The sequence below is a fragment of the Plasmodium berghei genome (assembly GCF_900002375.2).
Source record: "Plasmodium berghei ANKA genome assembly, chromosome: 7".
In the NCBI taxonomy this organism is placed as follows: domain Eukaryota; phylum Apicomplexa; class Aconoidasida; order Haemosporida; family Plasmodiidae; genus Plasmodium; species Plasmodium berghei.
Window position 1 is genome coordinate 536,612 of NC_036165.2, and position 13,759 is coordinate 550,370.

The 13,759-nt window shown below is 24.4% G+C and overlaps 4 protein-coding genes across 4 annotated transcripts; 2 read left to right on the top strand and 2 right to left on the bottom strand.

The window, feature by feature from the left end:
• Positions 1 to 348: 348 nt before the first annotated feature.
• On the top strand, positions 349 to 3,483 carry PBANKA_0714200 (chaperone protein ClpB1, putative; the record flags this gene model as incomplete). The annotated part of the gene is made up of 1 exon (XM_034564051.1): positions 349 to 3,483. One exon carries the CDS (start codon positions 349 to 351, stop codon positions 3,481 to 3,483), a length of 3,135 nt encoding a protein of 1,044 aa, XP_034420887.1.
• A 905-nt stretch (positions 3,484 to 4,388) lies between these two features.
• Positions 4,389 to 5,330, bottom strand: PBANKA_0714300 (small heat shock protein HSP20; the record flags this gene model as incomplete). The annotated part of the gene is made up of 3 exons (XM_034564053.1): positions 4,389 to 4,459; positions 4,794 to 5,166; positions 5,259 to 5,330. The coding sequence occupies 3 exons, from the start codon at positions 5,328 to 5,330 to the stop codon at positions 4,389 to 4,391; spliced, it is 516 nt and encodes a 171-aa protein (XP_034420888.1).
• A 1,458-nt stretch (positions 5,331 to 6,788) lies between these two features.
• Positions 6,789 to 7,927, bottom strand: PBANKA_0714400 (EF-hand calcium-binding domain-containing protein, putative; the record flags this gene model as incomplete). The annotated part of the gene is made up of 3 exons (XM_034564054.1): positions 6,789 to 6,806; positions 7,071 to 7,234; positions 7,366 to 7,927. 3 exons carry the CDS (start codon positions 7,925 to 7,927, stop codon positions 6,789 to 6,791), a joined length of 744 nt encoding a protein of 247 aa, XP_034420889.1.
• Positions 7,928 to 9,377: 1,450 nt separating this feature from the next.
• Positions 9,378 to 12,758, top strand: PBANKA_0714500 (conserved Plasmodium protein, unknown function; the record flags this gene model as incomplete). The annotated part of the gene is given in 11 exon segments (XM_034564055.1): positions 9,378 to 9,404; positions 9,625 to 9,735; positions 9,818 to 10,034; positions 10,173 to 10,292; positions 10,378 to 10,409; positions 10,543 to 10,606; positions 10,702 to 10,748; positions 10,891 to 10,947; positions 11,091 to 11,115; positions 11,220 to 11,563; positions 11,577 to 12,758. 11 exon segments carry the CDS (start codon positions 9,378 to 9,380, stop codon positions 12,756 to 12,758), a joined length of 2,226 nt encoding a protein of 741 aa, XP_034420890.1.
• Between the last annotated feature and the right edge of the window lie 1,001 nt (positions 12,759 to 13,759).

Consider the following 13,759-nt stretch of genomic DNA (forward strand, 5'->3'; position numbering starts at 1 on the left):
AGTTTACTGCCTTTGGCTCTTTTTTGGCAATCTTATGTTTCCCATTCTTTTCAAGAAATTTGTTTTTTAATTTTTTTTTTTTAAAGTAAAAAAAATAGTGTATATGAAAAAGAATAAAATATAGAAGATATACATTGTAATCTGTAAAATAAAAATAATATCTTTGCGTATAAGGAAAAGTAGTGATAAGGATCTACTTTAGTTGTACGCTTGTAATAAATAGATGCATATACATGTGAAGATTTATTGGAATTATATTATTTTGTTTATATTTATCTCTATGGTTTCTATTTCTATAAGTTGTATACACACTTAACTGGGCATGTATGTGGATTTAGTATTGATAAAATGCAAAAAAATTTCATTGCGCTTTTTGTGATAATCACTATATCATTTCTTTGCAAGCAAGGAGATGGGAAAAGAAGGTTCGAGAGTCGTTTGAATGCATCTAATATAGATAATAATAACATATTGACCCCATTTGGGATAGCTAGAAAAAGTATTAGAAAAAATGAGGCATTTATAAATAGTAATTTGAAGGGAGATGATATATTAAAAAGAGATAAAAAAAAAGGATTTAAATCAAAAATAAATGAAAATAAAGATGAGCATAATATAAAAAGTAAAAAATATGATCAAAGTGGAATAAAAAATAGATTAAGCTATTCTACAAAGGATCAAAATCATGTAAATAATTACTTTTTTAGTAAAATTGAAAATAATTCTATTAATAAAAGAAATAAAATGAATCAATTATTTATGAGTGATGAAGAATATACAATAAATTCAGACGATTATACAGAAAAGGCATGGGATGCTATAAGTTCTTTAAATAAAATTGGAGAAAAATATGAATCCGCATATGTAGAAGCAGAGATGTTATTACTAGCTTTATTAAATGATTCACCAGATGGTTTGGCTCAAAGAATACTAAAAGAGACTGGAATAGATACAGATTTATTATCACATGATATAGATGTTTATTTAAAAAAACAACCTAAAATGCCTAGTGGTTTTGGAGAACAAAAAATTTTAGGACGAACATTACAAACTGTACTAAGCACTAGTAAACGATTAAAAAGGGAGTTTAATGATGAATATATATCTATAGAACATTTATTACTAAGTATAATTTCTGAAGATTCAAAATTTACACGACCATGGTTATTGAAATATAATGTAAATTATGAAAAAGTAAAAAAAGCTGTTGAAAAAATTCGAGGCAAAAAAAAAGTTACATCTAAAACTCCTGAAATGACATATCAAGCTTTAGAAAAATATAGTCGAGATTTAACAGCTTTAGCTAGGGCTGGGAAATTAGATCCCGTTATAGGCAGAGATGAAGAAATCAGAAGAGCAATACAAATCTTATCTAGACGAACAAAAAATAATCCAATATTATTAGGAGACCCTGGAGTTGGTAAAACAGCAATAGCTGAAGGATTGGCAATAAAAATTGTACAAGGGGATGTACCTGATTCTTTAAAAGGAAGAAAATTAGTATCTTTAGATATGTCTTCATTAATTGCTGGTGCAAAATATAGAGGTGATTTTGAAGAAAGATTAAAATCTATTTTAAAAGAAATTCAAGATTCAGAAGGACAAGTGGTTATGTTCATAGATGAGATACATACCGTTGTCGGTGCTGGTGCAGTAGCAGAAGGTGCATTAGATGCAGGTAATATATTGAAACCATTACTAGCCAGAGGAGAATTAAGATGTATCGGCGCAACTACTGTTAGTGAATATAGACAGTTTATAGAAAAAGATAAAGCATTAGAAAGAAGATTTCAGCAAATATTAGTAGATCAACCAAGTGTTGATGAAACCATAAGTATATTGAGAGGATTAAAAGAAAGATATGAAGTACATCATGGAGTGCGTATATTAGATTCAGCGCTTGTACAAGCAGCAATATTATCTGATAGATACATAAGTTATCGATTTTTACCTGACAAAGCAATAGATCTTATTGATGAAGCTGCATCTAATTTAAAAATTCAATTATCTAGTAAACCGATACAATTAGATAATATTGAAAAGCAATTGATTCAATTGGAAATGGAAAAAATATCTATTTTAGGAGATAAACAAAGTGCTAGTTTAATAAATAAATCGAATTCTGGTAATGATAATAACAATGTTTCTACAGATTATACACAGAGCCAGAATTTTATAAAAAAAAGAATCAGTGAAAAAGAAATAAACAGATTAAAAACAATTGATCATATCATGAATGAATTAAGAAAGGAACAAAAGAATATTTTAGAATCATGGACTAGTGAAAAGATGTATGTAGATAATATAAGAGCTATTAAGGAAAGAATAGATGTAGTTAAAATAGAAATCGAAAAGGCAGAAAGATATTTTGATTTGAACAGAGCTGCTGAATTACGATTTGAAACATTACCTGATTTAGAAAAACAATTAAAAACTGCTGAAGAAAATTATGTAAATGATATACCAGAAAGAAATCGAATGTTAAAAGATGAAGTTACTAGTGAAGATATTATGAATATAGTTAGTGTATCTACAGGCATTCGATTAAATAAATTGTTAAAATCTGAAAAAGAAAAAATTTTAAATCTAGAAAATGAATTACATAAACAAATTATTGGTCAAGATGATGCAGTAAAGATTGTTGCACGAGCAGTTCAAAGGTCAAGAGTTGGTATGAACAATCCTAAAAGACCAATAGCATCTCTTATGTTTTTAGGTCCGACAGGTGTAGGAAAAACAGAATTATCAAAGGTTTTAGCAGATGTACTATTTGATACCCCAGATGCTGTTATACATTTTGATATGTCAGAATACATGGAAAAACATTCAATAAGCAAATTAATAGGAGCAGCACCTGGATATGTTGGATATGAACAAGGTGGGTTACTTACAGATGCAGTTAGAAAAAAGCCGTATTCTATTATACTTTTTGATGAAATAGAAAAGGCACATCCAGATGTATACAATTTGTTGTTACGAGTTATAGATGAAGGTAAATTATCAGATACTAAAGGAAATGTTGCAAATTTTCGAAACACTATTATTATTTTCACATCGAATTTAGGTAGCCAAAGTATATTAGAATTAGCAAATGATCCAAATAAAAAAGAAAAAATTAAAGAACAAGTTATGAAATCAGTTAGAGAAACATTTAGACCCGAATTTTATAACCGAATTGATGATCATGTTATTTTTGATAGTCTAACGAAAAAAGAATTAAAAGAAATAGCAAATATAGAAATTACTAAAGTTGCCAACAGATTATTTGATAAAAATTTTAAAATAAGTATTGATGATGCTGTTTTTTCATATATTGTTGATAAAGCATATGATCCTTCTTTTGGTGCTAGGCCATTAAAACGAGTTATTCAATCTGAAATAGAAACAGAAATTGCTATTAGAATCTTGAATGAAACGTTTGTAGAAAATGATACAATTCGTGTTTCCCTTAAAGATCAAAAATTACATTTTTCAAAAGGATAAAAAAAAAAATATAGATAATGTGAATAACTTATATTCGGAATTAAAATATATTTTCATGATTTTAAAAAAATTATGAATTGTGTTTTATTTTATAAAAATTCGTTTTTTAATTACATATAAATAATATGAAAGAATTCACATGTTTTGTGATTCCTATAATATTTGTGTTCTTTTTGCGGTGGTATGTTCTGCCCCTATATTTTGCTTCTCTTTATCTTAGAAGCTACAATTAACCCATTTTATTACTTACATTTTTTTATTGGCTATCCTTTGCCACAATTTATAACTCTTAATTATAGATTAAAATCCTGAATGTATTTTATTATTACACATTTGACAAGCATAAATATTATCAAGTTCATTTGCCTTAATTGTTATGTTAACTGTTTTATTGATAAACTATATTAATTGATCTTTTTTTATTTCTCTATTATTTCTTACTTGCGTGGTAAATGGAAACTATTACCTTGGTATACATATAACCTTTTGTAACTAAAATAATATTTTATTTTGTTTTTTTTTTGCAATTTTAAAATAATATAACAAGTTGTTCTTTATTTTTTTATTACGAAATTCAAAGTTTTAGTTAATACAAAATAATAATGTTATAAGCATGTATGTGTATTTTTTCTGACTGGCTCGCCAACAAATTATAAAATAAAATATAAATAAAGTAAGAAAAACAAATTAAGAAAATACAAAACAATGCAAAGCTAATTGTAAAACACGTGTATAGTCAACTCAAATAAATTACATGATTCAATTTTTTTCAAATGTGGTTTTATTTTCCATTTAATTTATTGTATCCAATTATTCATCAAAAAAAAAATAAAGTTTATGGAATAAATAGGAAAAATAGACTATATGAACAAGCATATACATATATAGAGATATATATAGCTTTCTTATGCTTCGTTTATTTCTACTTTATGCATGTATGAGAATTGTTTGCATTCCATCTTTATTTCGAGTATTCCTAAAAAAAGAAAAGGAGTATGTGTGTTGTCTAGTTATAAAACCCTTTGGAGGTACGCAAAGAACAAGTGAAAAACAAGTAGAAAACAAAAGTGGAAAACGCCTTTAGACAGTTAAACCACAAGCCGCATGCTACTATTATTTCCACATTTTCAGCATATTCACTATGTTGTCATTGTATATTGCCACATATAACTTCCCCGTTGGCATAATAGTTTGTATTAATGTGTACATGAATATATAACTCCGTTGTGGACATATACACGCCATAATATCTTTTCACAATTCGAGAAGTAGTGAAAAAATAAATGAATGACATGGAATATATGGGTTACCATTTTTATATACTGCATGGGCAGTGTCATCAAGGATATTGTGAGGTAATTTGAAAATTCTTTTGAAATAACCGACTTCCCTTTCTTTAGCATGTAAAACAAGATTGTCTCCATATGTTTCAAATAACTCAGTTTGAGATCTTGGCCCTGCGATAGTTAACATTCCTTCTCCTATCTCTACGTCAATGTCATCAATTTTAAATCCTGGTATATCTAAAACTAGAATAGCATGACATGATTCAGAATCATACATTATGTCAACTTTTGGTCTAAATGTTATTTGTTTTTTCAAATTTTTATCAGGCATGATTTCTAAAACAGTGTTAGGGTTAACTAGGGTGTTTTTATTTTTGGGAACAGACTGTTTTTCTTTCTATAAGAAAATATGAAAGAAATATATTATGCGGCGATTATATAAATGTGTATATATTTGATATAACTTATTATATGCGTTTATTTAATTACTATATTTATTCTATGATCAGGAGTTATTTTGATCTCCCCCTTATCACCACATCCTGCACATAAGCAACTCATATTTACAAAGATTATGAAATAACAATTAAAAATATGTACATATATATGCACGTATGTATATATATATGCGCATATAATGCTAAATATATAACAAACGAGGGAGTTGTATGTTGGCAAATAGGCGCACGACTTCCTCGATTATTCGTTGACTATTAAATATTGAAATAAAACATATATAATTTATATTTTCTTATGCTATATATGCATACATAAACGACTACATATAGTTGCAAAATAGGACATAAGAAATATAATTAAACAAAACTTATATAACAAATGTTCATAAAAAATGTATAAATGTGTCTTTTTATAAATATTGAAAATTTTTTAATGAAAAACGTGAATTAAAAATAAAATTAAAAAAATATACATGCAAATAAAACTAAATTTACTTTAATTAAATATATACTTATAAATGTTGTAGAAGATAAAATATAATGGAAACAAACATGTATATAAATCTTGCAACGAATGAAAGGTTGAAATGCTTTAAAACTTTTTATACATTTAAAAATGGCTAACAAAAAAAAAAATTAAAAAAGTAATAAAATTTTATGAACTAGCAATAATTTTAAACTGTATTAATAAATTTCAGCTATAAATTTATTATCCTTATATTACGTATATGTATATATTTTTTATTTTGTAGTTAAAAATTCTAAGTTGTGTGAAATAAAGGTTCTATGAAGTGCCACAACAAAAGCAGCATTTTAAAAATATTGCCCATAGAGCTGTAAAGGGATTACTTTTTAAAGCATAATAGAAATATTATACACCACTTTTCCTATTTATAACTATATACGTTTTACATATTTTATGCATACAAATTATAACTCGTATTATTTGACAGGTAAAATAAAGTATTTATTTATTTGCTTATATTTTATGTCACAGTTAGCTTATAATTGCTTAAAAATAACTCGTTTGTAAGTAATCATATGTTAAAATTACCTTGCATGTTCATATATATTGTCTTTTTTTTTTTTTTATGTGGCGAATAAAATATTTTAGCTGATAATTTTTATTTTAATCAAAATTTAAAAAACACCATAGAAATAATAATAATAAATGCTACTAAAATTTTCTACTAACTTACAACATTATAAGTTAGTACCTTATAGAATTAATATGTATTTGATTATTATTTATATACATGTTTAGGAAATAAAAAAGTGTTTTTATTATTCCCTTTCAAATAGTTTTATTGAAATTTACATGAATGTTAATAATATAATTTACAAAATTCCAAAAAAAACATTAGTAAAGCAACCACCCAAATGAAATATATATATATATATATATATATATATATACATCCATGATATCACATTTGTTCTTGGGATATTGTTAAGAAACAAATATTAGCATTAAAATGTTAGCAGTATATTTGTATAGTGTTCGAGGAAATGAGTAATATATATACACACACACACCGCTTCTTGTTTTTTGATTATAATGTTATTTAATTCCTAGCCACTGAAAAAAAATCAAATTCAAAATAAAATGAAATGAAAAGAGTATTTATAGAAATGTTAAGAATGGTGGTGTACACACACAAAGGAATAACATGAGTATATATACGGTAATCAAATATCACTAACTTATATCTCATTTCTCAATTATCATATATTATTGGCTAAAATGGCACCCTTTTATGTGCGTTTTTTTATTGCCAATACTATTCATTTATAGATATGCATGATATATGCTGCATAATGTATGAATTATTTTTTTTTGTACCTTTACAAAATCCTCAAAGTCTAAATATCCATCTTGATTCATATCCATTAGATTAAAAAGTTTTCGAGAATCTGTTTCTGTTACACATGTGAATTCTTTATCTTTTAACATTTGCATTAGTTTTGTTAATGGAATAATCTTTTTGCTATTATTTTTTTCGGTAACTGTAGAAAAGTTATCATGAAAAACAATTACAAGAAAGGAATAAATCGATAAAAATTGTAAGCACATCATGTAATATCATAATATAGAGAAATGTTTAGATTCATGTGCATAATTATATTGGAAAGCTTACTTGCATATTTCTGGAACTCTAACTCAATGTCGATTTTTCTAAATCCCTGGAAAAAATTTTTAAAGTGCTGCGTATCTATATCGATAATTGCTTGTATATATTCACCGAAATCAATTAAATTATTTTTATCCATATCATAATTTTGAAATAAAGTATATTTTTCTAAACTCCAATCACTCTTTTGTAAATCTGCATGGGATATAAAATTGTCCTTATCCTTATCCATTTGATTAAACGATGCTCTCCATATCATTAAATCGCTATCGTCGTAATCTTTTAAAATAGAAAATTGTTCTCGTAATTCGTTTATCTTTGAATCATGAATTTTATTTCTAGTTGATTCAGCCCAATAATAAGCTGATGCTATTCTATTCGTGAAAGGATTGATATTCCCATACTCAATTTTTTCACTTGTTATATTATTACTAAAAGCCCGTCCTTGTATACATAATAAAAAATTATTTTTAATTACATTATTATTTCCGTATATATTTCTTACACAATTAATTTGACTTTTATCTTTATGAAAATGTTCACATACTTTCCTTAAACCCCGTCGCATATTTCAAATATGAAGTATAAAAAAATAAAAGAGAAGATAAAGTAATGTAGGATATATATATATTAGGAAGAAAGAAAAAAAATATAATATATATTTAAGAAAATATCACATAAAAAATGGCTTTATATATTTTAAAAAATTAATTTTAAAAAATTATAATATTTAGAAACCTTTGATTTATTTGTTAATGTGTTTATCGTTTACTTTTAAGATAATTGTTCTTTTTTTTTCCTTTTATTTGATCATATCATGTTGTGCATGCGCGATTTATTTTCTTAAACCCATATAACAATTACAATGAATTGTACCTTTATAAAATTTGGAGGAAAATGCCCAGGCATTTAAGCAATTATATATTTTTCGTGTAAAAAATTTATAATGCAAAGGGTGAGATTTATAAATAACAAAAAATGTAATAAACTAGTTAGGTGCTTAAAGATGGAAAAGAAAGGAAAATTGGGATAAATATTGTAATTATTTGAATATTTACATCTTTATATTAATTTGAAAGGTGCCATTTTTTTCATTATTATAAAATTGGAACCACAAATGGTCTAAGAATGGTAAAGAAAAGGATATGGGAAATAAAAATAACAAACTTTCCAGAATAAAACATAATTATTATATGCATATGTGTATGCATATAGCTTCATCTCATAAGGCTTATACTTTATTCTTAAATACCCTATTTATTTTTTGAAAATCGATTGTTCATTTATCATTTTAATAAACGAAAAAACTGTAAAATATAAAAATAAGCTGTATGAATGTAATATGCAAATATGTATATAACAAAATATTCAAACACATGAAAGACAAAAATATGTGCATCTGTTTGTATTATATTTTTTTAAAGGTATACCAATTGAAATCATACTTGTGCAATTTTAAAATGAATGTCTCTTTATTCAATTTATATTTTTGCAAAAAGCGAATAATAATAAAAAAAATAATGCTTAGCTACAATATTTTTTTGTTTTCTACTTAAATAATTATTTAAAAGCCACCCTTAAATCATTAACGTTATTATGCACAACATTTTCAAAATCTTTTACTCAAATAAATAATAAATTTTATCACCTTTTTTCTCGTTCTTTCGCTCTCTCATCACATATATGCACACATTTATGATGTGGCTGTTCTAATAAAAAGGTGATTTGTCTTCGTTGTTTTACCATCTTTAACTGTATCACCAATTATTTCCTTTCTATTTAATAAGGGGCTGAATTTTTTTAAAATAATACTTAAATAGAAAAAAAATTATGAACAAGTCAGAAAATAAAAAAACGGGCTAGCCAAAAAGGAGTTATATGCAACTAAAAAATATATATACATATTTATATTTCTGTGCATGTCATATTATTTAAACAACTTTTTTGTGTAAATATGAGCATAATTTTATGAACATTGCATAGTATCAAAAAAAATAGACACTCACATATATAAAATAATGCATACGTTGGTATATTGGCTGTTTGTCGTTGTATTTTTTTTATTTCAAAAAGCTAGCATATTGAGAACAGCTGAAAATTTGATACCGCCTAACAAAGATAATTCTTACACCTTATATTTTAAGAATGCCATAAAGAGATAAAGCTGCATAAATGGAATAAAACGTTGCATATTAGAGGTGTCATATATATTTTTTTTTTTCAAAATTTATATTTTTTATGTACTTTATTCATTTCATGTTGCAGAAACAAAGATATGTAATTCGAAGAAGTGAAGAGTCTGCATATAAAAACTTTTTATTATATGTAGAAGAAATTTATAAAAGTACCGTTATATATCCTATTAAATATGTCTATGTTAACAATTAAGAATATTAAAGTATATATAACTATATATATATATACATCTTTGTATATAATGAATTGACATTTTTTAAAGGATGTTCCTTTAGGATATTTCGAAAATTTAATATCATATAAAAAAGAAAATTTAAAGAATAAAAATTTGAAAGAATTTTGTGAAAATCAGAAACAATTATATGAAAATAAAGATGGTAACCAATTATGTTTCTGCTGCTATTGTACTCAGTCTAGTATATTTCCTTTATATTTTCAATTAAAGTATAGAAGAAAAAAACTATTATGTAATAAAAAAGGTATAATGCACCAAAAATATTTTAATGGAATTAAGAAGTAATTATACTTATGTTCATATTCCAACTGTTTTTAAATAATAATATTTCATACAAAATTTGTGTTAATTTTGCTTTCATATTTTTATCTTTCCTCAATAGACAATAATGAGGATGTAATATTAACATTTTCATGCTTAAAAAAAAAAGCAGAAAAATATCATGGATTTTATAAGCAAAGTTCCAATTTTTTTATGTTAAATGTTACAATACAACAATTTGGTATGTCCCTTACACATATATATACCATATAGCCATTTATTCGTTTTGTTTTGTTTTATTTGTTTTGTCTCCCGTTTTCGCACAGATTTAAACAATGAGCTATTTATAAATAGAAATGTAAAAAACATGAGAATATTGAAAAGATAAAAAATTGGAAACATAAAATCGAGGGGAATGAAAATAAATAAAAATATCATTTTCAATTGCCTTATTTTATTCATTTTGTTTATTTTATTTTTATCAATTAAAGATAAAACAGGAATTGGATAGAAAAACATATTTATTAAATTCTTCAACATTCAAAATTGATGATGGTATATATCAAAATAATGTGTGCATATATGAATTGTATTAATTGATAAAATATATAATTTAAAAAAAATATATATGAGCACGTTCATATTTTTAGAGATATTTAATATAAAAATAAGTTTCAATGTTGAAAAGACGCATCAGGTAAATGAGAACCATTTGCAAAAATATGAAAAAAAATAGAAAAAGTAGAGCAATAATAGAATATACACATATATTGTAAAATTTAACGATGAAATAATTTTTTTTTGAACCCATAGAAATATTCAAATTTTTCTTATATTAGGGAAATTTCATAGAAGGGAATTATATTTTTATGGATGCAGAAATATTCAAAGAAAAGGTAGCATTACATGTACATATATACTACTTGATATATTGAAATAAAATATGACATAAATAGCTATAGTGATACTATTGATAAGCTCCAAACTTATCTCATTATTTAATATAAGTACTCTGTACATATATCTTGTTATTTTTCAGATAAATTCCGAGGGTATATTTATAGGTATAGACTTATATGTTATGATGATTTAAACGGTATTTATATTTGTATTGGATCCATAATTGTCTATTTTGTATGCACATTACATATTTCTTTCATTATCAAAGACGATGAAATACTGAAGAAATCGGTAATAGTTAAATCCAGGAATTTGAATGATAAAGGAAATGAATGTAATAAAATAAATAGATATCCTTTAATATGGGAAAAGGAAAAGGGATTTTGTTCATTTCCCCAAAATTATTGTTTAAAAAAACAGCTAGCTCATTTTATAAATATGGAAAAAAAAAAATTTTTTTACAACTATTTTTTTTTTCTTATTAAAAAGTCAGCATTGTTAAATAATTCGAATGAACAAAATAAAAAAGAAATAGTTATGAAATCCGAGAAAAAAATGGACGTAGATAAAAAATGGAATGACAACTGCTACAATAATAATAAAGAATTTATAGTGTATAAAAAATAATTTTTATATAGGGTTAGAAAAGAAAGCACATAATTTTCTGGATATAAAATCATATAATAATGAAAAACTAAATATATATTATGATGATAGTACAAAAGGAGAGTCTATATCATTTAATCATAGTTTGAGCAATTGTTATGATTTTAATAATATATTAGAAAGGGATTGTACAATATATGTGAGTATATGGAATAAAGAAGACATAGATAAGGAAATAAATGTTTTTTTAAATTGTGAAAAACAAATAGTTAGGGACATAAATAGTATAAAAAATAAAACTTATTTATGTAATAAATGCGAAGCTAGTGTAATTATTAAATTTGAGCCAATTATAAATTTGTTGACAACTAAATGCAATATTGAAATAACAAAAGAATTGAACAAAATTATAGAAAAGGAAAAAAAAGGAAATATTCGAGAAACTGTGAAAAAAAATAAAACCGACCAAAATGAGTACCATCTTTTTAATGTAAAAGAAACAGAAAATGAAGATCAAACAAATGATATGAAAATAATTATTAATTCACCAATAGTTTTTGATATAAATAACAAAATCGAACAACATTATTTAAAAAATGTGGATATAATAGAAAGAAAAATATATATATCCTCAACCTATAAACAAATGTTTATTATATATGCCACGCCAAAAAATATAATAATAACAATTTTGTTATTTACATTTTTTATTGTAATAATAATACCAAGTTCCCCTTTTTTTAAATATATAATAAACATGAAATTATTTCACAAATTAAGAATTAATCGAGTAATATTATTTTGGAAAATTCAAGACATTTATGAAGAAATAAAATGGGGACTATATATTTGTATTAAGATTGGAGAAAATGTGTGTAGACATTTGAAAATAATTTGTCTTTTTATTTTAGAAAAGTTTTCAAATTTTTTGAAATTTCGAAAAGTTGACGATTTAGTGAATCGTATATGCGACATTAGACGCGAGGAAATAGTAAAAAGGGATAGTGAAAAAAAAATAAAATATGAAAAAAGAAAGATAGATAAACAGAATTTAGCAAAACAACGGCATAAAAAATTGATAGAATATGAAAAGCTGTTTTTAAAAGAATTACACAAAGGCCATAAAAGAAGAATAGATGAAATAAATGAAAAAAAAAAAAAAATTAAAAAACCGAAAAGAAATAAAAATCCGAGAAACTGATAAACAATGCTATCAAAAAGGGAAAAAAAACAAAAACAAGCAACAAAAGAATGAAAATCAGAAGAAAAATTGGGCCAAAAAAGGTGAGAAAAAACATGGACAAAATGAATTAGAAAAAAAAAAATATATGTGATCATCATCTATCAAGGATTATATCGATTTAGAAGGAAATTATTTTTGCACAGATTCATCAACTAAATTTGGTAACAATGATGAAAGTGGTAAAGCATGCAAAGATAATAAAAGGAACAATACTTATATAAATAAAAAAGAAAATCGGAATGCAAAAATAAAGTAATTAATCCTTATAATAATAATGAGTAATATATAAATGAAAATATGGTTATACCGCGAACATGATTTGAAGATATTCCTTTTGAAAATTTCAGGAAAAAAAAAATGACGAAAAATATGGCATATCAAAAGAGTGTAACAATCATATAAATTTTTGATAACTCATGAATATAATGAAAGTAGGAAATCCTTATTTTATCACAACTTAATAGAATTTAAAATGAAGAAAAGTTGTTAAGAAGTGTAGAACCCTCCCTAATCTCACACATTGCGACATTGTTAATTTGTTTATTTTTTCACTTTTTTTTTTAATATATATGATGTAGAGCGAATAACATAATTACGGCGATTTTTGTTAATCCTGATTTAGGGGATACGCAACACTGTAAATTAGGATTGTTGCTTTTGATGGAAAAAAATATTTGAAATTTTAAGTGTATTCAAAAATTAAATATAAAAAAATAAATTTATGTGTATTAATCTATATTTATATTTTTAATCTCAAATTTGGATGTTTAAAAAATTTGAAAAAATCAAATGTATTTTGAAATTTTTGTGTTTAAAAGGAATTATATAGAATAAATCGTAAGTTTTAAAAAAAGGGGAAAAAATTATTTGGAAATATATTTTTTTTTTTTTAACTTTTATCATTTTAGCCACCTATTAATTTTATTTTCCATCTATTCCAAATTAATATTAATTTCATT